Raw genomic sequence first — 24,102 nt, 5'->3', positions numbered from 1 at the left:
AAAGCAGCACTGGGCAAGAATTCGACCTTAATAAAAAATGTTCACAACTCTTTTGATGAAACATTGACTTACAAGTAGTTGAAGGGGACTTTTGTCATGCCTTGGGGGGGGTCTGTATCGTTTTTATTGGCACTAAGCAACTTTGAGGAGGATGGGAGCAACCCTGGCACACAAAAATAGATACAAATGTCCTGAATTGCTTTACGGCATACTCACTTCCTCCTTTCGCTATAAGGACGGAAGTCGATTACTGGTGCCATGGCAGAAGCCCCAAAACAAAGAAAAAAAACCCCGAAAGTATTGTTTGAACAAAATTAGATTCATTTCCTCATCGCTATTCCTCCTTCACACAGCCACTGTAAATAGAAAGGATTTACGACTACGCGCTGGCGCGCATGGGAAGCGTGGTTGACTTTTGTCAAAACACTACCGCTTTTGTCCACATGGCGCCGCCATAATCAACTAAAACTGACATATGACAGTGTTGCTTCGAGGACACTTTTAAAGGTTCTCAGTAGGGCTGAGACCATTTATAAAAAATAATAATTTTGAACGCGGTGTAGTTTGTGTCTCTTGTCCGCTTCATTAGTGGGCTCCGACATTCGGTTAAAAATAACCAAACACGCATTTCCCTCTCACCGGATTGTCCGTCTGATTGATGCCCAGCAGGAAGACGAGCTCGGAAAAGAAGAGCGCCGCCACCAGGTTCCTGTGGATGACGTGAAGGTTGGAGCGCAGTCGGCGCAGCAGGCACAGCAGGATCAAGGTGAGCAGCAGCAAAAGCAGGGAGACGGACACCGTGGCGTAGGTGACGATCTTCAGGGGGAGGACGTCGCCGTGCTGCGACGAGAGCGGGGAGAGAAGAAGTCAACGTCAGAAAATTCCGCGCCAATGAAAAAACGCCACCTCAGTACCTCTCTTTTGGAGATGTCCATGAGCACGGCGAAGCTGGTCATGTGGTTACACTGACAGCTAACGTGGCTGTTGTTCCTCTCGAGCACCTCGCAGCCTTTGGACGACCAACCGCCCGCGCCTCCGATCCTGAACGCCGCACACGCGTCAACGCGCCGGCAAGCCGAAATGACACAGGGCGGGGTTTCGGCGCCCAACTCACACGAGGGAGTGGTTCCAGAAGACGCAGACGGGCTTGGTCCTCTCCTCCGTCTCCAGCAGCGAGTACTCCAGAGTGATGGGAGGGTCCAAGACCGACGGGAGAGGGGGGCCCTCGCTGTGTACCGTGGCGCTCACGATTGCCGTGTTGATCACCGGGCGGTTCGGGACCCTGGACGCGGAAGGGGAGGGAAATTTGTTGACGGAATTCACAATAAAAAAATGCATTTTGAAAAAAAATGAAAACAGACACAGAAACATCTAAACTCACTCACTGCCATTGACGTGTTTATTCATCTTTTCAGTCCAGCCATTCAATCCCGGGAACTTATTTATATTTTTATATCTATTTTATTTTTTTATAATTTTTTGAGTTAAATTCATAAAACTAACTATAATTTAAGCAAAAATGCCCTTTGTTTTCATCTTTGTCAATTCATATAGGTGAGCTTCCAGGGTTCATTTGAAACGTCTGTCCAGAAGAAGGAAGGTCAAATAATTATTGTACTTTATTACCCGATACTTAGTCCCTTTTTTTTTTGTGCTCAACAAATACTCAATATATTAAAAAAAAATAAAACTAATACTAGAACTAAAAAAAAGGTACAGGAGAGGATTAGGGCCAGTGGGGGAAAAAAATAAGGTTGTTTAGATTCTGAATTTATTCTCAGAATTCTCACTTTAAAGTCAGAATTCTGACTGATATTGCCAATCTATTTTTTTATTTTTTTCCCCCCACTGGCCTTAATCCTCTGCCATAAAAAGGAAAGTAAAATAGCATTTCCACAAAAAAAAAACAAATAACAGACTTGCTTTAAAAAGTAAATTAACTGAAATTAAAAACAAAAGTCAAAACAAAACCAAAACTAGCAAAAAAAAAAAAAAAAAAAAAAGCTGATCTGTCTACCTTAGACTTCTGCGATCCGGATCAAATCTTTCCGGAAGCAGCTTCCCCAGTGACTTGTACACTATAACCACGGCAACCGGGAGATGGACAGCTGGTTCGAGATGGCGGCGGCTCCTGTCATTCGATGTGTGACCCTCCACTAGGGGGGTCCCGGTCTGGGCTGCGGGCGCCGTAGTGGGCTCCGCTGTTTCACCCAAGTACAATGATGAAAAAAAGCAAGGAAATCGCAATCGTCCGATGCATCGATGTAAGCGCCGATTTCTCACTTTTGTGCCGCTGACCGAGCACGCTGAAGTGAGGAAAGTGCACAGAGGAGGCGAGCTCTTCCGGGTATTCCTCCTCGATGTCACGGAAGCGGGGGAAAGTCGCCTTCTGGGGGTCCGACACGTCCAGGTAGTCCACGGAAAATACTGCAGGAGGTAAAAGGAAAGAACGTGTAACCATGGATAAAAGCGGAATGCGTCATAATGTCATGCTGCGCGCCGTATCACTCACTCATGTTGTCCGTAACGATGGTGAAAGGTTTTAGGTAGGTTTTCCTCACGTTCCTCGCGAGGGTGCTTGCATAGTCCTCGAAATTGCGAAGCAGGTGGGCAGTGCCGCCGTCCGTCTTCTGGATTTGCTCCCAGTGCGCTTTCGTGTCCGGGTCCAGTATGGCGCTTCCGGCTCGAACCAAATTCTATCGATACGGTGAATAAGGGTCGGATAATGTGCATAAAGTTTTTGTGTTTTAAAATGCAACATTTAGGCCAACTGTTGCACTGAACTGCTGCATGATAGTTTGCGGTATAAACTATGAACTCATTCACAACCATTGACGTACTTATTCGTCTTGTCACAGTCCGGCCATTTAAACCCAGGAATTGATTTAGATTTTGTCAGATTTTTTCAAACGTTAGGGTATAAGAGGGTCCCATTATGGTTTCAAATCCCCAAGTCAAATTCATGGTCTACCCTACCTCGTTGAATTCCGCGTCCCTGGCGGCAGTGAGGTCGAATCCCGCCTGCCGGCTCTCGTACCGCAGCACGTGGTTCAGCAGCTGGGCGGCCGTCTTCACGTCATTGCCGTAGTAGCTCCTGGCGTCGCCGGTGGCGCCGTGGAGCAAGCGCACGATGCTCTTGGAGCGCTCGCCGTCCATCCTGGAGCTGTTTCGACGTAGCTCTTCGTTCTGGGCCAGGAGAATTTATTTTCAAAAAAACAGCGGGTGATGATGGATATTGCTCAAGAGCGATTCGGTCTACATTTTGCGCAGTAATCACCAGTTTTGTGAGCTGAGCGAAGGAGGCGGTGGTGCAGTTGAACAGCTCGGGCGACAGCCAGCCTTTCTCGTCGCTGCAGTGGCGAATGGCAGTGCCTAAACGCAGAATGGATAACCACATTAACTCATTCACTGCCATCGACGAATTCATTCGTCTTTTCATAAATTTTTTTTCAAATTTTTGGAAGCGTTAGGGTAAAAGAGGATCTGATAATGCCTAGCAGTGAATGCGTTAAATTCAGCGCAAAAGTGACATTACAGTATACACTCGCTACACTGTCCGAGTGAATCTGAGTATGCCATGATGCATTTCACGTATTGTGTCAAACGTTATTCTGCCGCTGTGTAAAACGCTTTATTTACATGCAAAGTGTCCTTGTTTTCCTTCAGTGCTGTTACAGCAGGATAAAACGCTGAAGGTCAGGGAACAAAGTCAGAAAAACTCCCCATGGAGTCTGTTGTGGCGACAAAAGGGTTGCCGTGGCGACGGTGCCGCAGCGATTCCCCGCGCACAGTTAGAGATCATCCGGCCACCTAATTGGATCGCAGATTATTCCCACCCGCATTTGAACATCACTCACCGATGGATCCTTTGGGGCAGTTGATGGCGGCCGGGCGGCCGAACTTGGTCTTGGGCCACCAAACGCCGGCGTCAAACGCTTTGGGGCAGCCTTCATACACCACTGTGGAAGGAAGGGTTTGCGTCAGTCCCTGCTGCGCATGTGTACACGAGCACAAAAATGTCCAAGTGACCTATGGCTGCACCACCGATTCAAAGTCCAAGCACGTTCTGTTAGGTCAAACACAGAGCGCCAGCGCCATTCTTCTTCTGTCGTCTATTCAGCGCGACTGTATTGTGCGTGCGCAAACGGCAGGCTCGCCTCTTCTGCTTGACTGGCCGCCGACAAAGGCGGAAAGTTAGCTCAACCGCAGGGCCGGCACATGTGAGCGACACCATTTGTCTCTTTGTTTTGACTCCGCCGATTCCGACGGGCCGAACGCTCGGCAACGGTTTTTCCTGACGAGAATCGACGGATGAATATTCCCGGTTCAATACCTTGGCATCCGTTGGGTGTGACTTCAGCGAAGGGGTTGTCACAGCGGTTGCACTGGCGGCCGATGACGCCGCCCTTGCATGGGCACTGGCCGGTGAGCGGGTCGCAGGTTCGAAACTCGGAGCCGACAGAGAAGCAGTCACACGGATAGCAGGTGTCTTCCCCTTCCGGCCGGTAGTGGTTCTCCTGCAGGAATCGGTAGAAAATATTGATACGCAATCAAGCCTAAAGATGACAACTTAGAAATAATTCCAGGTGCAACTAGAGGTAGTCAATTAATCGATTGTATTTATTAATTTGAGTCCAGTATTTGTCTGCTGAACGATTTATAATTGTGATTTTTTTTTTCCCCTCTCAATGTTGTGATTGAAATTTAATTTGCAATTACTTTCTTCAAGGTCCACAAACACAAAGCGCTAAATTAATTTGTATTAAAATATCAGATTTATTATACATCAATGTTTTGGCCTTATAGGTTAGGCAAATAACTAGGGATGTAACGATTAATCGAAAATCGAGTTGATTATATCCATCACGAAAATTGTTTTGAAACGTTTTTTCATTCCAGATGCATAGCACATTTTGAATGTGTCGATCAAATTACGCTTTTGTGCCAAACGTCATTGTGTATTGCGTTTGTGGATGGCTGCAGAACCACACTAGTGCACAGAGACAAGCATGGTAGCATTTTTTTAAAAATCGAATCGAATTGAAAATCGGGAACTGAAAATGGAAAATTGAATCGAATCGGGGCTTGGGTGAATCGTTACATCCCTACAAATGACCCATGAAATCACATGAGACGGTTGCGATTTGAACATTCCATTCTACTAGAGCGCGATGTCGATTTGAACTCGATTAATTGCTCATCCCTAATGTGGAGCTCATCCGCCGCCCCCGTGACCGTACCTTGCAGCGGCACTCTCCCGTCGTCTTGTTGCAGTCGTTATGAAATCCCCTGCTGGTGTCGCAGCCGCAGGGGCCGCACGCAGGACTGCCCCACCAACCCTGAGGACACGGCTTCTCCACCCTGGTTGAACACGGGGCAAACTGTCACAAAAACCTTTGCAATCACACCGTCAGATACCAGCTTGTCGACAATCAGATTGCTCCTTATCCTTTGGATGCGTCAACAATAAACTTCCTCTAAACCTTTCTTGCCAAGTGTGACTGGACCATTTCAATCTACAAACATTCTCTGCTAGGACTGATGTGATCTGCAGTTCTTGCACTGGCGCTAAACGGGCATGCGGAGACTAAACACCTGTGGGAGACCAGTCAAGCATGACGGGGGGGGGAGGGGGAGGGGGGATCCAACATCCTTCCTTAGACAGGAAAGGATGCATGACACCTCTCGGTTAGTAGTGTCTAAAGTTAAAGCGTTCTTAGCTATTGTTGCTAATAATAAAGAAGACGAGAATGCATTTTAAGACTTAGCCAGTCAAATCTTTTGTACATGTAAAAAGGGACTTACTTATTTTCGCAGTACTGCCCGTAGTAGTTGTGACCGCACTCACAAGTATATCCGTGAGAGGAACTGGGCTTGCGAGCACAGGTGGAAACATGCTCGCACGGGTTGAGCTGACAGGCGTCCACGCAGTCGTTTCCAAAGTAGCCTTGGAGGACCAAAGCGCAGATGAGATGGAGTCTTCGGGGTGCCCGATTGGGGGCGGTGTCGCGGCGCGTATCGTACCGGGGTCGCACACGCAGGTGTGCGCGCTCCAGTCGTCGCTGCAGTGGCTCTTCTCGGGGCAGATGTTGGCGTCGCACGGGTCGGCCAGGTCGCAGCCCTCCTCCACGCGGATCTTCAGCCCGCGGGACATGATCACGTTGGCCACGTTGGTGGACGTCTCACCCATGCGCACGCCCTGAAAGCAGAAATGGAGACGATCACTATACAACCCCTGGGCCGATTCATCGATTTTATTCAATATTGATTATTATTATTATTATTTTTTTTAAATGCTGTTCATTTTTTTAATGCACACATGGTATGTCCAGGGTCAATTTTGAACTTAATATAATCGCGTACTAAATCGCAATCGCTATTTCAAGGGGGGGAATCTCAACTACATTTTGGGGTTATTTTTCAAAATCGTTCAGAGAAAATATGGTAGACATTTCTCAGATTTTCAGCAGCTTCTGTGGTGCATTTCTCACACTCACAAGCTGGTTTACAAATGCAGACTGAGGGTTAAATATCAATTTAGCAATTTGGGCTCTATATTTAATTACTTTTCCAACCCCTCTAAAGAGAAAGGAGCCTTGATGAAAAGCAACCAGGGAGTCCATCGGTCAAACTTTTTTGATATGATCTGTCCATTAGCAAAGAGGATTAAAAAAAAAAAAAAATGAGTACTGTACTGACCTGTATGCAGCCAACAAATCCTTTCCTGACGCGGTTGCCCTCTCCGGGCAAACCTCCGACATGAAGAGTTTGGAGCTTCAAACCCGGCAGGTCGTTGCCAATCACCGCGGACTTCTGCTTAGGAAAACAACAATTAAAAAGGCGCACATTTAAAATAGAATGACCTCCGATCCAAATGATACCTTGTACATGCCGTGGTCCAAGGAAACGGCAGCCACGTATCGGAGCGCCTTGCCGTCCTTCACGCTTCGCAGTTCCACCAGCAGGTGGTGCCACTCGCCGTCGTTGACGCGAACTTGCGGGAAGCTCAGCGACGCCACCATCTGTTCCATTAGCAGGACCTCCATTCTCACTTGTTGCTCACTCACCTGCGCGAATGGAAAGGATTACAAAAAAAAAAAAAAAAAAAAAAAAGAAAAAAAAGGCGGAGTTACGGGTTACCATGAGGCTGATGGTGGAGGAGGGGCCGGCGTTGGCTTGCATCAAGGTGCCGGCCGGTTGCCGCGTCCGGAACATGAGGCCCATATACCAGGGGATGGCGATGGTCACGTCCGGCTCACTCCATGACACCAGCGCTTTGCCGTCAAAGAACTGAGGCGACGGCATCACTGTCGGAAAAATAATCGACGGCGCTCTGATTTGAGCTAAATACTCAATATGCCCGCTTTGTGATTACGGCACAAAGAGCATCTTTGTTCCTGCGGGCGAGCGTTACAAGGGTTTTAGTGCATAAGACGCTTCGGGTAACTAGTCGGGCTGCCACTCACAGTGAATTTGGAGAACGGGATATCACGGTGAAAATTATTTGCAGTAAATTACCTGGGACCATTCCAAAAAAAAGTGCTTGGATAAATAGGGGACCGGCAATAAAAACATAATAAACCAATTACTATTCCATAATTCAAATCAAACTTTAAAATACAGTAGCATAGTAGGGCTAAGCGTTCGTGGAAGTAATAATAAGTCACAACATTATGCACACCGCTCCTAAATATCGAAACATTTGTCGATTAATTGCGACTGCTTTACTCATGATTTATCAGTATCAAAATTAAAATGGAAAAAAAACAGTGAGCTTTATCCATTTGTTTTATGCACAGTCATCAGTTTCTATGCCGATCTGTTGTGACTGCGGCATGAGTCACACTGAGTCAAAGGAGGCGGTGGCCCCTAATCCTGACCTGATCTCCCAAACACACACACACTACTTCCTGGAAGTACTACAGACACACACACACACACACACACCTACTGTATATAAACACACTTGTGCGCTCGGACGCAAGCACAAGCATGCACGTTTGCATTTGAGCCACACCAAAAAGCAAAAAACGCTGACATACAAAGCTTGCAAATTTCCACTTATATCATTGAAGTGACTCGAGGGCTGTTGAAACTGTTATTTTTTTCCTCACCTTGCTCGCAGTTCCTGCCGCCATACCCAGTGGGGCAGTCGCAGCTGTACGTGTTCCACTTGCTGACGCACACTCCTCCGTTCATACACACGCTCGGTGTGCAGAAGTTTCTCTTCGCAGGGCACCCTAAAAAGTTAACACGCGAGGAGAACGTTTTGGTTACATCGCATTCGCGCGAGGGACGGTTTGAAGTTCAATTGGACCGACCCGCCGTTGTGCCGTTGTTGGCGATGTAGCTCGCCATGTCGACGGCGCCGCTGTCGATGCTCAGGTTCCTCATGCAGCCCACGAAGTCTCGATTTCGCACCGGGAAGTCCTCGGGCAGGTTGGGGACGCCGCCGAGCAACAGAGGCCCGGTCAAGTCCAGCGATCTGAAGAAGATGCGGTTCCGGTTCAATTGTGAGAAATCCTCCATTGTATTTTCTTCCCAAGTGAAAAGGCAACTGAGGTAAATGGTTTTAAGCCTGTCACAAGGCTTAGCTGCTAGCATCGCAGCAACAAGAGTCAGATCAGGCGGGTCAAGTAAGGTGGGAAGGCTGCTTAGAAAACATCAAACGCCGACGGCTTTTGAGAGATTTAATGTGATACAATAATGCACAAAGAAAGCCTTAACCCCTGAATGCTGAGATGTTTGCATAAACAGTGCATTCTCGGGTCAAGATTGACTCAGGCAGGATGTATGGAGCCTTAGGAAGGAAGGATTTACTTAAATACATTTTTCGCATATCTATACTTTAAATTTAGTAGGTATTTTTGATGACTTTTTTTTTTCTTTGCAAAAAAGACTAGAGTCACTGAAGTAGCTAATTTAGCATTTTTGTGAGCCATTTCACACTGTTAGTAAAGCTATAGGTGTGTGATTGTATAGAAGCCTGAGCTAATGCTAGCTAGCTTTTTTCTTCTATGATGTGCCCAGAATTTTTTTTTTTTCAATTGAGCCATGTTATTAAATGTAAAATGTATTCTAGACGCATGACGTGTTTTTACAAAAAGACTAGAGTCACTGAAGTAGCTAATTTAGCATTTTTGTGAGCCATTTCACATTGTTAGCAAAGCTATAGGTGTGTGATTGTATAAAAGCCTGAGCTAATGCTAGCTAGCATTTTTCTTCTATTATGTGCCCAGAGGTTTTTTTTTTCAATTGAGCCACATTATTAAACGTAAAATGTATTCTAGATGCATGAGGTGTTTGTAGGGCTGCTCCATTATGAAAAAAATAGTAATCATTATTATTTTGGTAATACTTTAATTGAAATCGCGATTAAAATGTGTTATTATAATTTTTTTAAATGTTCAAACGTATAAATTATGAAACTATGATTTCCTTGAGTAAACAAACAGTCTGTTGTATATTTTAATTTAATAATCGTTTAAATAATCTTTTTTTTACGATTAGGCCAATTTTGTAATCGTAGAGTGTAATAATCATAATTGTAATGGAATTTCGATTAATTGCACAGCTCTACGTGTTTGTGTGTGTTATTCATTTCTTTTTACTTCTTCTGTCCGGTCTGTGTTCCCTGGGCGGCGCACGAGTAGTTCCCAATCTGCTTCCCGAAGCGGATCGCCATGGAGATGTCACAGTCGTCCACGGCCACCACTGCCACTTTCTCACCGGATGGCCCATGGGGGATCCCCAGGCGCCCGATGTTCGGCTGGAATAAATATATGATTTTTTTTTTTTTTTTTTTTTTAACTCAAAATGAAGTGGGAAAAAATGATCATCAGGTGTGACTGCGGGAAATGATCCAACTTCGCTTACTGAGTCCCATTTGTCGCCAGTTCAACCGAGGATTTAGTTAAGATTCCTAATGCTTCATTTCAGCCTTTGTTTCTTTTTGGGGGAAGAACTTGGCACAACACAAACACGACTCAGAGCTGACTTCACCCGCCTCACAATCTGAAGTACGCTGGCTTCTCTCAAAAAAGGCCCATTGTTGCCCTTCAGCTCACCCACACCTACCAGTTACAAACTAGGCTAATACCTCCACCAAGACTCAGCTAATGTGGATCAGCTTAGAAATTCAGGCTACCAATCTCTTTATTATTATTCTTTTTTTAATAATATCAAACATGAAAAGTTCATGAACAACTCAGGACCGGGGACCAGAGTTTAATGCCACAATGTTTCCACTAATTAACGTGCACCGCCAGGATTTGCCAAAGTGCAAAAACAATAGTAGCTCAATTCTGACCGTTTATACGAGAGGTGGCGCTACAAAGGCGAAAAAAAAAAAAAAACGAGCGGCTTGTGTCTTCTACATAAATGGGATTAGAGTAATGAGATACAGGCGAGGCAGTAAACAAAGAAGGGAGAAAAAAAGGGACAAATATAGAAAAGACACATAAATGGGCAGAGAAATGAGAGCCTGAAAGATAAAAGTTTTTTTTCCCCCCGCAGAACATATACTTTTCAACAAAGACAACAGGAAAGTCCGCATTTTGTGTCGCCAAGAGCCAACAAAGCACTCAGAAATAAGACAAATGAGAGGGAGAGTGCGGTGAAGCCGAGGGGAAAAAAAAAAAAAAAAAAGGCAGATGTGTGACCACCTGCGGAGGCACATGTCATGACAGCCATTAGGATCCGAGCATCCCGCGTGAGCTCAGTCGAGCAAGAAGCAGATGAGATGATAAATATGCTGTCTTGTATTTTTTTTTTTAGGTAGTACTTGGTGTAAAACACATGAGAAACACTGCTCTACACAGTTATATAGTATCAGGCTTCTTTTTGACCCCCCCCGTATTAATGTGCATTTGGCCATCACTTTGAGGGGCCCCCCTCAGCGAGACTCCTATTTACCCTCCAGCCAAATGCGGGCAGTTGAAGATTCCCTCTCTCTAAGGTGTCATCTCCAGGGGCGATAGGCTTGCCGCAACTATGGCGACGCACTTGATCCCCGCAGCTAGCCACAAAAGACCAGCGGGGGCGGGAGGGGGGAGCTGGAACGCGCCGAAATGACATCGCAGCATACCGTGGCCAAACCTCAGCTACAAGCACACGCGCGCTATTTTGACGCCTCTATCATCATCGGCTCCCTGACAACATGATGATTTTGACAAGTCACCTGAGGCTAGGATTATAAAAAAAAAAAAAAAAGAAAAAAAAAAAAAAGGCAACCACACAGATTGGGTTTCATGCAAAACATTTCCACGGTCTTGTCGAGGAACCGTCAAAATTAGCACGCTGGGAAAAATGTGTGAAGACGGATGGAGGGAAGACGTGCTCTGGAGAAGGATGTGTGTGTGTGTTGGTTGAGTGAGCGGGTATGTTTGCGTGCGAGGAAGGAAGCGAGCGGGCCGCGCAGCAGACGACCACCCTCTCCAGTCTGATAATAAAGGAAGACGGGCGCACAGTCTTTTATTTGATTTGGGCCGGCCGAAGGAAATGCCATTGTTTGGTGGACTCTTGGAACGCTACTCATACATACAATGTTTTAACCCCTGCGTGTGTGTGTGAGCTGTTTTGAATATAAATATAAAAAAAACTTAAGCGTACATGTTTTTTTTGTTTTTTTTAATGAAATGTATTTATTTTATACATATTTAATAATGTGCTTTACATTTACATTAAATGTTGAGGTCGCACTTGGACGATTACATTAAATATATATTTAATTGTAGTGTATCAAATTACAGAACAATATTACTAAAAGGCATGTTACAATAGACTACTAAAAGTGTTAATGTCACGTAAATTGACCGTAATTGTATTATGCGATTTAAAAAAAAGGGAGAAATTCAAGGAAAATAGACAAGTTGTAAAAACTTACCCCTTCAATATAAAATTGGCTTTTGCAGCACTTTAACTCAGTTTTAAATCAACCATTCATACCACTATATAAATATCATAAATATTTTAATCTTAATGCATTTAATCATGTTTTAAAATGTGTTTTACATAATTAACCCTTTCATGCATAGTGGTCACTACAGTGAACAGCTATTTAAAAGTTGCTTTCGCCTATATTAATTCATGCATTAATTATGATTTAATGTTATTATTTAAAATATAAATATGTTTTTTAGATGAATTAATATAGGCGAAAGCAACTTTTAAACTTGTCAACTGGTGTGACCACTCTGCATGAAAGGGTTAAAAATGCTTCAAGTTGCAAATATTACTTGCGCGTCAATATATTTCTAATTGCAATTTATCCAATTAGAGTATGCGAAAAATTTTAAGTAAAGTTTTACCCACTTATTGCGCCAAAATCTCAGCACAAAAAAAGATTTGACTTTTGACTTTAGTAGCCACAAATAATTTCTTGCGCTGTAATTTATCATTTATTCCAACTTTTCCAGCACTGAACAATAAAAGGTACGTATTTTTTTTAGATATCGCCATTTAGCAACTTTGGTATGTGTTTTCCTCAGCCTGTTTGTCTGTCTCCCGTGCAAAGGATCTTTTTTTGGCATCTTCACACACAGGTTAGCGTGTCAGACCTTCAGCAACAGACTCACGTCCGCATTACCTCACCTGCCCCGTGGCTGTGTAAACCTAGAAGTGTGAATTATTCACACGCACAAAGGGCTACAATGTCCGACGTTCAAGACTATATATTACCGCCGTACTCATCAGTCGCTCGCGCTTCCATCCGTCAGCATACCAGATGGACGGCGGCCATTGTCGGCTGGAAGCTTTCAAAGTAGCAAAAGAAATGCTCGGATGGTGTAAAACAGGTAAAGGTAACTGTATCTTCGACGGCACGGCTGAATAAAAGTCACGGTGTAACTTTACAAACTGTCTCCAGTGACAGGCAAAGTTTGATTTGTGCTGTCCTCAAGCATTTTGAAAAGCAGATTTAACACGACAAGTAGAAGCAAAATGTGCATATGAGTGCTTCTTTGTACTACTGCATTCTATAAATTACATTCCAATGGGGAATAAAATTTCAATAACATTTCAATATCCTAAATATTACAAATTATAATCAATATCAACAAACAAGACTAATACATGAAGCTAATGAGCTGGCTAGTTAATATTTCATTTCCAAGAAAGTGGCGCAAAACTTACAAAAATGCACCCTCTAAATAAGTACATCACTTAAAAATGTCAAGTAACAATCCCATTTTGTCAAAAAAACATCGATTATCAGAACATGTAAGGATCCTATCTTAGCTAATTAACGATAGCCAGCTAATCTGAGATGTAATTATTCAGTAATAGTCACTTTTTTTTTTTAAAGTGAGTTTTTTAAAATTTTACTTTGACATGAAAATAAGAATAATCTGAACGTGTAAGGACAAAGGAATCTTTTTAATCTTTAATTAATCTTTTAAGGAATCTTAAACTAGCCTGCTAACATCAGCTCTTTTTAGCTTAAATTTCCATGGCCTGTTACTTTAAAAAAAAAAAGTGTACTTAGCTAACATCAGCTATCAAACTAATCTTAGGAAGCTTCATAGAATGCACTTCCAATTTATTAAAGTGCATTTGTACGTTAGACAACATTTACAATGACCTATTTTTCAGACTGGCTATCTGAAAACTTTTAAGGCACTCTAAATTGTAAGATAATGCCAGTGTGGATATTCCCTATCTTTGTTTATGTTTGACTGCCATAAAAGTGGCTTTGATAGGGCCCGTGTGGGAGATAAGAAATATACCTGGAATGGTAATAAAATGGATAAGAATAACTACGAGGTGAAACATCGACATGACAGAGAAGTAGCATTACAGGAAAAGTCCACAAACAACTTCCAAACCAGAAAACGACTTCAACTACAACATCCTCTATGACAAGCGAGTCACCAACCAAGAGGGGGGGGGGGGGGGGAGCACCAGTGGGGGCTAAGGCAAGAGGTCAATGGTTACCTCCTTCTGCGTAAGCTCCAGCCAGGCAGTATAGAGCGGGAGCCGCAGAAGCCCGCTGGAGTCCACCAGACTCCCCCCGTCCTGGGGCAAGAGAGAGAAATCACATTAGATAGACCTGCGTGTTTATCTCTGATGACTCTCCTTCAAAACAACGCGCTTCCATGGACAAAAACAACCAGCTAACCTCTCTTAAAAGCCCTTGAATGCAACCTCATTCCTGCATGATGTCACCATGTACTCCTCTAACATACACACATCGCGTATTTATAGTTTTGTGCAACTTATAAAAGCGGGAGAGTGTCACTGGGATGCAGTCAAGCCACCAAATAAGGAATATTCTTGTGCTCAGTGCTGTTGCCAAGGAAACCTCAACTCTTCAATACGACAACACTGCGACAATTTTGTGTGTTTAATACATGCCCGCCCGACTATCGACACGGCGATGAAACTTCATCAGAGAACACTGCTGAGGGTAAAGGGCAGGATGGCATGGAAGAAGGAGGGACAAAATGACGAAGGAAGGAAGCAAGTATAAGGAAATAAGCAACAGATAAATTCATGAAGGAAGGTGCGCCCGCCACTTTCGGGGGTCTGTACTAGGTACACAAACTCTTCCACTGGCCTTAAAACCACAATTTGAAACCTTCAACCTATTTTTTCAATCTTTACGGCACTATCTTGTTTCATAAATGCTGCCAGTATGCGTAAATGTGGCCCTCAGTGTGAAATTTTACCTTAAATTCGAAGTCGACCCAAACATATTTTTTTCAAGATTATGTTCTATGCAAGCCCACTAGTTGAAACAAGGTATTCTGATAAATATTGCGTTTGTGGAATAAGGGTTAATCCACTCGTTTTTAGCCATCTCTGGGGGCGGCCATTTTGTCACATTTTGTTTCTGAAGCTGAGCCATGATTGGTCGTTACCTGAGCCCTAAGTAGTTGTGATGTCATTTTCAGTTGACAGAAATTACAAAATGGCCGCCCCCTGAGATGGCTAAAAAGGGGTGGATTTTGCTGCTTAACTCATATTCCACAAACGCAATATTAATCAGAATGCCGTGTTTCAACTAGTGGGCCTGCTGGGAACATATTCTTGACAAAAATATGTTTGGGTTGATTTCTTCAATGACAAAAAAGCAACAAGAACAGTAGAAAAAAAAAAAAGTTTACTGTGCAGTAACAGAAGGCCACTTCCAAAAGTGCGCATGCCAATGGTGTAGGACTATATCTTAAGCATTTTGCACTATATTGTGAAGTCAGTTCACATGGACAGTATGTGTTGGATGATTAAATGCCAACTTGACACGCGACACGCCAGTGAGAGCGAGAGGCCGGCGAACAGCAAAAGCAGAAACTTTTGGCTACTTTGCTGATAAGACTCAGCTCAGCCTGTCTGGGAATGTTGTCGACGTAGTATCACTCTATACGGTATGGGAATGTTGTCGACGTAGTATCACTCCATACGGTATACAGACGTAACGGCCCGCAGTGGAAAAAAAGTTTTATACTACTTCTTTTTACCTTGGAGTCCAATGATTACATGACTTTCATATAAAGTAAAGTACATCACTTCCTGAAACCTGCACATGATATACAAATCGTGCCTTCAGCTGCCTCTTCTCAAACGATGCGGTATGCTATGGACGGCGACAACAATGGCAAAATCCTCGTCTGTTTCCACGGCACCCCCCCCCCCCCCCCAAAAAAAACCTTTGACCTATTGTTTTTGAGCCGAGGCACCCCGGGTCTTCTGAAGAGTGGCTGTAAAAAAAAAAAAAAAAATTAAAAAAAAGGGGGTATGTGGTGTCTGCGGACCCCCTGCGCAATCTTTAACCGTCTCATCATCTGACCCACTAAATCGCCTTCTGTGCGTGCGTGCTTTGTGTGTCCTTATAGAGGTCGTTAACACATGAGTGGGCTCGTGTGAGAATAACAAGCCTCTATTCATACCTAGTGGGTGCTTTTCAGATTTCCATAATTACGACGCTTGAGTGGAAATTACTTTCTACATACAGTGTGTCCGACAACACATTCAGCCATATGGACTGCTTTCTTCATGTTTAATAAAGTCATTCAAATACCCATTTTAATATAACTTATCAGCAACTTATTATTTGCTTATCTAGAGTTTTTAAGTAAAAGCAGGTTGCTCTTGTTGGCATTTAAAGATGCATCGATCTCAATTGATGTCCATTTAGAAGGCTTAAAAGCTCCCAGCAGGATAACATCTGATCAAAGTCAGCGTTATCTGCGCGGGGGTAAGCTTGCCTGACATGCATCTGCATTACATTAGATCTTTAGAAGTCTCCTTTAGAGCCATTTAAAAATATATCTATTGTGAGCGTTTTGCTGTATACAGATGCAGGGGTTTCAATTACAGATTTCTTCTGATCATGTGAAGAAAAAGATGGCCGTGTGTCAATGATGGCCGGCCTCTGGCTAATGTAACGCTACGTGTCAGCCGCTTTGTAAATCACTGCGGCATTGTTGTGAATCCGCCCAGTGGTGCATGTGATTATATACTTTTGATCAAACGGGAAAAGGAGCGAAAAACAAAGCGGGCACGATGAGGCAACGGGCGCAAAATAAAAGCAAACCCACGCAGAACGGGGGCGGGGAGTCATCTGTTGTTTCCAAAGACGTAAACATAAACGATACAGAGCCTATTTGGAGCATCCCTGTCATTGCAGAAGTCCTGACAATGAGCACTGAAGTCACCCTGCAGCTAACACGGACCGCCATGTTCGCCAGCCATTTGTCACGTCTGATGAATGCTGGCCTGTCAAGACCAGTGAAAGCTACCCCGTGTGCAACGGGTGTTCGTACTTGAGACAAAGCACCTGTGAAATGTGAAACCATGGTCCAAAACGTTGACAGAAGTTACATAAATGCTTTTATGTTGACGAAACATGCATCCTAGAATTGTAGATTTAACCTAACTCCCCATCAAATATCACGGCTACGACCTGGAAAAACAGTTGCCACAGATGTTTAGCATCTTTCTTATGCCGTATTCTTATTCCACACAGCAACAATGAGGCACTCTAAAGCAGCCATCTCAGGGCAAAAATCCCTGCCCACATGCTGGCTTTCACACAGACGAAAAAAAAAAACATATTACTTCGGTCTTCTGCCCTCACTCCGTAACATGCATGCACTCAAGGCCAACAACGAGGCACACTAAAGCAGCCATCTCAGAGCAAAAAGCCCTGCCCACATGCTGGCTTTCACACAGACGAAAAAATATATACATTACTTCGGTCTTCTGCCTTCACTCCGTAACATGCATGCACTCAAGGCCAACAACGAGGCACTCTTAACTGGCCCCGTCAACACACACACACACACACACACGTGTATATCCTGAAACGTTACTCATAAGCCCACCACCATTTTTTGTGGGTAGTGTGTATTGAACTCCAAGTTACCTCTCATTCTCAGAAATTACAAGGGTTACCTCACTCCCAACCTGCTTTGAAATTATTCGAACAATAGCTGCGGGCTGACAAGTGACTTGAAGGAGAAGCTCCTCCGATATATTATTTCAAAGTGGATACATGAGACACGTTTTGAGATAATCACTGAAGATGGCGCTTGATTTAAAAAAAAAAAAAAAAAAAAAAAAAGGCAAGAGGACCAGCGTGGGAACAAATTTGAACATCCTCATCACTATACAAGGAACTGGCCTGGCAGCTCCTTACCTTGTTGTAGTAATGGAGCTGCACAGAATGCCACTGGCCATCACTGACGCCGCCCGGGAGGAAGGGGGACACGGTGGTCTTGGTCTCACCTGCGAAGTAGAAAAGACAGAAGGCGAAGCAGCCAAGTGAATGTTTTTCAATTTGAAATAGTAGCACAAACAAGTTGCAGCCTAACTCGACGCAAACCCACCCATCGCAACCACGCCGAGATCATAAATCACGAGTTGGGAAAGGCGGTATTCGTCTGCGCTGTCAAGTGTCTCTACTTGAGCATAACGCAGGGGCACAAAGACTCCGGGCTTTTACTGATAAATGACGTTGTTTGTCGAAGGCAGGAGCGGCCCCGGGCAAGAATCCAAAAGGCTGACAAGAGTGTTATTTTGTGTATATGTGTTGTTTTTAAAACAAGAGCACAGATCTCTACCAAGGCTTAAAGCGGAAGTCAACGCAAACATATTTTTTTCAAGAATATGTTCTATGCAAGCCCACTATTTGAAACAGGGCAATCTGATAAATACTGCGTTTGTGTAATAAGTGTTCTCCACTCGTTTTTAGCCATCTCCCGGGGCGGCCATTTTGTCTTCGGTCGACTGAAAATGACATCAGAACTGCTCACAATGACCAATCACAGCTCAGATACAGAAAATGGGTCTGCCGTGATTGGTCGTTGTGAGCAGTTGTGATGTCATTTTCAGTCGACAGAAGACAAAATGGCCGCCCCAGCAGGTGGCTAAAAACGAGTGCATTTTGCTGCCTAACTTAGATTCCACAAACGCAAAATAAATCAGAATGTCGTGTTTCAACTAGTGGGCCTGCTGGGAACATATTCTTGAAAAAACTATGTTTGCGTTGACTTCCGCTTTAAACATTTGTCAGCAGCAAAATCAATAATTAAATGTCCATAAAATGGCTTTTTAATGGCTAACAAAGGATGCAAGACAAGGGAACTAAAATATAAAAAGGCCCAAAACAAGCATAGCCACCATCATTTCCCATAATTAATATGCAAATTGTGCCTAAAAAAACAGATCCAAAATTGTCCTTCTGCATTGCACAACATAACGATTGTTGCTCCTTGGAAAGTTACAGTCGGAAGGTATGGAATTTATGTTCAAATATATGTGGGCTTAAGTGATTAAGTGTAATTAATTATCACAGCCACACTGTCTTTTCGAAAGCCCTGACATGTTTAGTAAACGCCAGTATTTAAGTGCAATTGCTCAATTAAATTCAGGAAATTACACACAAGCCAAAATAAAGCCATAGAGTACATGACGTGACAAAACCTCCCTGGAGGAGGTTATCATAAAACTATGTAGAGTATTCATCAAGTGCAAAGTGAAGGCAAATTAAAGATTTTCCTCTTCCGCCTCTCATTAGCTCGTAATCCACATTTAATTTGATAATTAGTGCAAGTGAATGTTACAGTTATTTTGCAGATTTGGCAGTACTCCCACAACAGGATTCAACTAATCCTATTGAACTGGATCCCACTAAACACGCTCACGACCCTTGTACGGAACCATGGGAACGTGGAGCGAGTCAAAAAAACAACCCTGATGTGCTTTTGATCTGTGGTTCGGCGGTTATCAGCGTTCACAATGTGAGAATTGCGCAAAAGCGCGCTTTTGTGTGTTTATTTGACACGGACCTGGACACTTCAAGATAACAGGAGGAAACTGTAAATTGTGTCCGCAGGCACAGGCGCAAACATCAGGATAAATATTGGGTTTGGAGGTGCGTTCAGGAACTCGAGGAAATTGGCCTAACCTCCAGAGAAGGTGAGTTGAATCTGCTCGTCGATGATTTCCAAAGCGATGAAATCGTGTTTTTCATTGAATCGGCCGTTGTACAGGAGCAGGGCATTTCGTTCCCTTGTCGCAAACCTGGTAGAGAGCACAAAACAGAATGACGAAGCGGCTCTTGAAGAAGAGCCATTAAGTCGGAGAAAGCAGGAAATGTGGAGCGTACAGGTTTCGGACAGGAAAGCATCATTAGACGATGTGTGGCTGGCTGTGCGATAGCAAAGTGCCGAACCTGGCCGCGAGTGAGCAAAGTTCACGCGCGAGCCGTTTGGGAATGCAAGGTGAGGGCAGAGGAGTCAGTCGGCAGATGCCAGCGAGCCAGGAAGTCGGCGGGTCTGCGGCCAGACGCTGATAAGGGAAACCCATCACAAAGACTTTCCTGTTTTGAGGGCAGCGCAAATTTTTTTTTTTTTTTCTCACCGTCATACGACTGATCGACTCCCATCATTATTGTGCTAACTTTCCTAGCTTTGTACAGGAAGCATAACAGGCATGAATGTTCTATTATGATATCAACAGAGTATGACTAACACCTTGTCTCGAATGCGCCACTTTTTGGGCGTTTCCGTCATTAGGGCTAGGGTTCAAATGAAGTAAAATAAAGAAACAAGAAAATGGATTCACAACAAGCGCAGCAAATTTCAAGTCGAGATATGAGTTTCAAAACAGGTTAAATGTGGTTTTGGATTAAATTTGGTTTCAAATGGGTGTTCACATACGAGTGAGATGTGAACATAAATATTGTACGTGGGGTTTTTTACGTTAAATCTAAATGTGCTAATCTGGATCAGAGCCAGATTAAATTTAGTGTTACATTACGGTTTCTGATCATTCAAATCAAACGCGGTTCAACAGGTATGAACATCAAAACCTTAAATGTGGTTTACCCATGTTGAACTTGATTTATGCACAACCTGAATCAGAGCCAGATTCAATGGTTTTAAACTGAAGTTTCGAGACTTCCAAATGAAATACAATCTTGCAGAGATAAGCATCTGAAAATATAAAATGTGGTTTCTCCATGGTAAATTTAATCTGGATTATTTACATTTTCTGATGCTGATAAAACAACATTTGACAGATATGAGTATCCAAACAGGTTCAATGCGGTTTTCTATGTTGAATTCTACACCCAAATTAGAGTTGGTTTTGCTACAGACCTCGCATAATAAACACAACAGTGTTGGGATACAAATGAGACCATCGAGATATGAGCATCTAAATATGTTAAATGTATCTTTTCCATGTTAATGTCTGACAAATCCAGATCAGATCCAGATACAACAGTTTCACATTACATCTTCTGATCCTTGAATAAGAAGATATTTGACAGATTTGAGTGTCTAGAATGTTAAATATGCTCTGCCACATTAAATGTAATGGGTGCACAATGTGGATCAGATCCAGATTAAACTCAGTTTTACATGCAGTGTGGACGCGCCAATTTGTGTTAATTCATGTATTCTTTGAGGTTAAATTAGACTACGCAAAAGAAAGCAAGGAAATTAAGAAAAGAAGGAGTAACTCACATAAGCGAGACGGTAAAGTGGAACCGTTGCCGCAGACCCCTGAAGGTGACGAAGGACTGTCCGGGGAAGCTGCGCGTGGTCATCTCGCAATAAGGCTTCTCGTACTCGCCGGGCAGACACTGGCACACGAAACCGCCGGCGAGCCTGTTCACGCATTCGCCGCCGTTCTTGCACACGCCGGGGACGCAGATATCCGACGAGGCGTTCACCTCACAGTGTTCGCCTATGGAAAGAGAAGAGGGAATTAGTCAGACGCCATCTTGCCACGTACAGTAGAACCTCGAGATGTCCTCTGACGCTTAAAGTATATTCTTTACTTCTCTACATTAATCAGACTGAAAATAATTACTAAGATATGACTTTTTTTTTCCATGTATAGATGCGTTCGTAGAAATTCCATTACTCTCGGTCAACATTTTGTCTGACTCCAGACATGATCAGGACCCCAAACCTCGCCACAAAAGCCTGGAACCAGGTAATAGCCCTTCTCTCTGCGGCATAATCCCATTTTCCGTGGGGTGAATTATAAGGATCTGTTTCCCTGTAATGCGGAAACCCAAGGAGAACACTGTCATCGGCGCACGCAATTATGACACAGTGATGGGCCCGAGTGTTGAACTGTGACCTCCAAAAGGGAACCGGCACGCGATTTTTGGGGGGATGCTTGGGGGAAGATGGGAGCGAGAGCGGGTCAGTGAGTGGCCGAGGTATAATGGGATAATTAGATCAGATAAGATGGAGGAAGAGAAGGGAGGACAGGCCGATGAAGGCTGTCTCACTCGGACCTATTAGAGAAGAGACAGTCGGGTATCAGGTGAACACGGGGCAAGTACGGGGAAATATTCCCGAAAAGTGTATCACCCAAAAGAGCCTCTCACCGGTAAAGTCTTCCAGGCACTCGCAGGTGTAGCCGCCCTCTCGGCTGCGACAGCGGCCGTTGTTCTTGCACGGCCCCGAGTAGCAAAGATCGATCTCCGTCTCGCAGTAGTCGCCCGCGAAGCCGACGGGGCAGCGACAACGTAGCCCGTTGATGGGGTGTATGGGCCGGAATAGAACCGTGTTGGACGCGATGAAGGGGGGCGAGCTGTCGAACTTGAGTACGGAGACGCACTTCATGTAGTTCTCGCAGGGCTCCCGCAGGCAAATGTTGTCGTCGAACGGCAACACCTAAAAAAAAAACAAATTTGGAAATAGAGTACACTTTGGTGAAGATTTTTCCTTAATCTCTCGGTGACGAATGCATGACGGGCAAAATTAAGGCATCCAGTATAAAGGTACATATTTAATAGATACTGCAGAGAAGTGATTAAATTAGTCTAATTCATGTACAATAAAAACAAGAACATGTTTTCAAAAATTCTTGTAATTATGTGAGTTTATATTATCATTCATATAAGGGCCTGACCGATATGGATTTATTTTGTGGGCCGATTGATGCCGATTTTTGGCCAATTAATCGGTCGATTAATTTTAAAAACATAATGCATAGTTTGTCTTTCCCACCCAATAGATTTAAAGGAAAATGTTTGACTTGCCCCTTAACCCAGCAGTTTTAAAAATTCCCTCTCTTGGTGGTATTTTGTGTTCATGCACAAACGTGCCTTACCTCCTGAGATGATATTAGCCTGAGCAGAGTCCTGTTCAGGTAGATCTGCTCCTGCAGTTCCTCCGACGGAAAAAAGGTCCCCTTGCCGGGCCCTCCCCCGGGCTGCATGGCCGAGAAGGTGACGTTGAGGATGGAGCCCTGCACGTCCGTGTCGTTCTGGATGTTGAACACGAAGACGGCGTCGCGCCTGGTGGAGAGCACCGCCGCCACGCCGTCCACGAAGAGGCCGAGCAGGGGCGACAGAAAGCGCTCCTGCGACATGTTCTCCAGGCGCAACGTGATGCTGTTGGTGAGCATGTCGTCGGTGATGATGGTGACGCGGAGTGTGCAGAGCGCCGAGGTGGTGTGGATACCATCTGGGGAAAACAACAAGTGAAGATTCTTTTAACCTCTGCGAAATGGAACTCTTCAATTTTGGACATTTTTTGGCAGCGATTGGGCTGCTAAGAAAAAAAATGCACTATTTCCAAATGGACGCATATCGCCCAGGTGTATTTCCTCACAACTATCACGTTACGCTGTCCTCTACTATTTTCTAGATGGAACAATACTTTCCAAATCAGCTTTCTGTACGTACTATTGTAATAGCTATGTACTGTAATTTGATCCCTTGCATGTGGTCACATACCAATTATCGAGTGTAATGTTGTGTTGCCTATGGAGGGTTACCAAAAGGCTACAGGCTGCACAAGGCCTTGGTGACAGAAAACTGACAACAGGTGGTGGGGGGCGGCATGAAATGGATCATATTGATGAGGCAGTGCAATAAGGGGACGATTGAGCTTATGTCCACACGTTTTTAAAAGCAGTTTTCCACTCTGGATTTTTCTTCTCACTGTTGATGAGAAGGAAAATTCCGTCAACACGCAAATGCATTTGGAAGCCGTCGGGTGCATGCCGGAGCAACAGGTGATGCTATGATCGGTTTGGGGGGGGGTTCACAGTGAGGTAATTGTATTTGAGTTTAAAATAGTAAAATCGGGAGTTCACCCATTTTAACTTTTTTTGTTTTGGTTTTCTTTTTGGAGCCTGACTATTATTTTTTTTTTTTTAATGCATAAAAATAACTCTCTCTCTGTTCTGCAATTTACCGGCAAACAAATTAGGGGGGGCAACACATTAAAAATAATTAACGTTCAGTGTTAAGTCGATGGTTCTTCTCTCATTACGGGGGGCCACCTGTGCTATTTATAGCGCTCACCAGCTGCTAACATGGGATAACACACACATGCAGAAAGGATGGGCTGCACCGTGGAAGTGACGGGTGTGTCGTACGCGGACGCTATGGAAAAAAGCTTTTGGACTGTTCCCTACATATGGCCAGTTTCTAACAATTAAAAAATAAGGGGAGGGATCCAACATACAATATTAGAAACCTCTCTCAATAACATGCAGTTCATGACCACACACAGGCAAACACACACACACACGCTGACTGCAATAAGCCCATGAGGACACACACTTCTCCAGCAGCTGTCTGAGTGACAAGTGCACACACACTTCGCATGTGCACTCATACATTTTCTA

At 44.0% G+C, this 24,102-nt stretch overlaps 1 protein-coding gene across 12 annotated transcripts in view; it reads right to left on the bottom strand.

The window, feature by feature from the left end:
• Positions 1-24,102, bottom strand: part of celsr1a (cadherin EGF LAG seven-pass G-type receptor 1a) — a 51,340-nt gene that overhangs the window by 6,875 nt on the left and 20,363 nt on the right. For 6 of the 12 annotated variants that reach the window (XM_086021699.1, XM_086021695.1, XM_086021700.1 and 3 more), the window contains exons 2-26: positions 22,576-22,931; positions 21,848-22,136; positions 20,970-21,192; positions 19,406-19,521; positions 17,636-17,724; positions 13,933-14,013; positions 9,612-9,769; positions 8,322-8,485; positions 8,115-8,240; positions 7,141-7,307; positions 6,882-7,067; positions 6,700-6,813; positions 6,025-6,199; positions 5,806-5,947; positions 5,241-5,361; positions 4,334-4,517; positions 3,858-3,959; positions 3,260-3,372; positions 2,977-3,186; positions 2,513-2,696; positions 2,284-2,427; positions 2,018-2,201; positions 1,115-1,282; positions 915-1,041; positions 640-840 (exon numbers count right to left, since the gene is read on the bottom strand). In XM_086021699.1, the coding sequence (XP_085877825.1) occupies positions 640-840; positions 915-1,041; positions 1,115-1,282; positions 2,018-2,201; positions 2,284-2,427; positions 2,513-2,696; positions 2,977-3,186; positions 3,260-3,372; positions 3,858-3,959; positions 4,334-4,517; positions 5,241-5,361; positions 5,806-5,947; positions 6,025-6,199; positions 6,700-6,813; positions 6,882-7,067; positions 7,141-7,307; positions 8,115-8,240; positions 8,322-8,485; positions 9,612-9,769; positions 13,933-14,013; positions 17,636-17,724; positions 19,406-19,521; positions 20,970-21,192; positions 21,848-22,136; positions 22,576-22,931 (4,124 nt within the window). The remainder of the gene's footprint in view (positions 1-639; positions 841-914; positions 1,042-1,114; positions 1,283-2,017; positions 2,202-2,283; positions 2,428-2,512; positions 2,697-2,976; positions 3,187-3,259; positions 3,373-3,857; positions 3,960-4,333; positions 4,518-5,240; positions 5,362-5,805; positions 5,948-6,024; positions 6,200-6,699; positions 6,814-6,881; positions 7,068-7,140; positions 7,308-8,114; positions 8,241-8,321; positions 8,486-9,611; positions 9,770-13,932; positions 14,014-17,635; positions 17,725-19,405; positions 19,522-20,969; positions 21,193-21,847; positions 22,137-22,575; positions 22,932-24,102) is intronic. The other 6 variants (XM_086021707.1, XM_086021708.1, XM_086021709.1 and 3 more) reach the window with 3 other exon arrangements.

Source organism: Filicampus tigris, chromosome 22 (genome assembly GCF_054856515.1).
Source record: "Filicampus tigris isolate MCC_2025a chromosome 22, RoL_Ftig_1.0, whole genome shotgun sequence".
In the NCBI taxonomy this organism is placed as follows: Eukaryota; Metazoa; Chordata; class Actinopteri; order Syngnathiformes; family Syngnathidae; genus Filicampus; species Filicampus tigris.
Note: the sequence above shows the minus strand (reverse complement) of the source record. Positions and strands in the feature narration are given on the sequence as shown.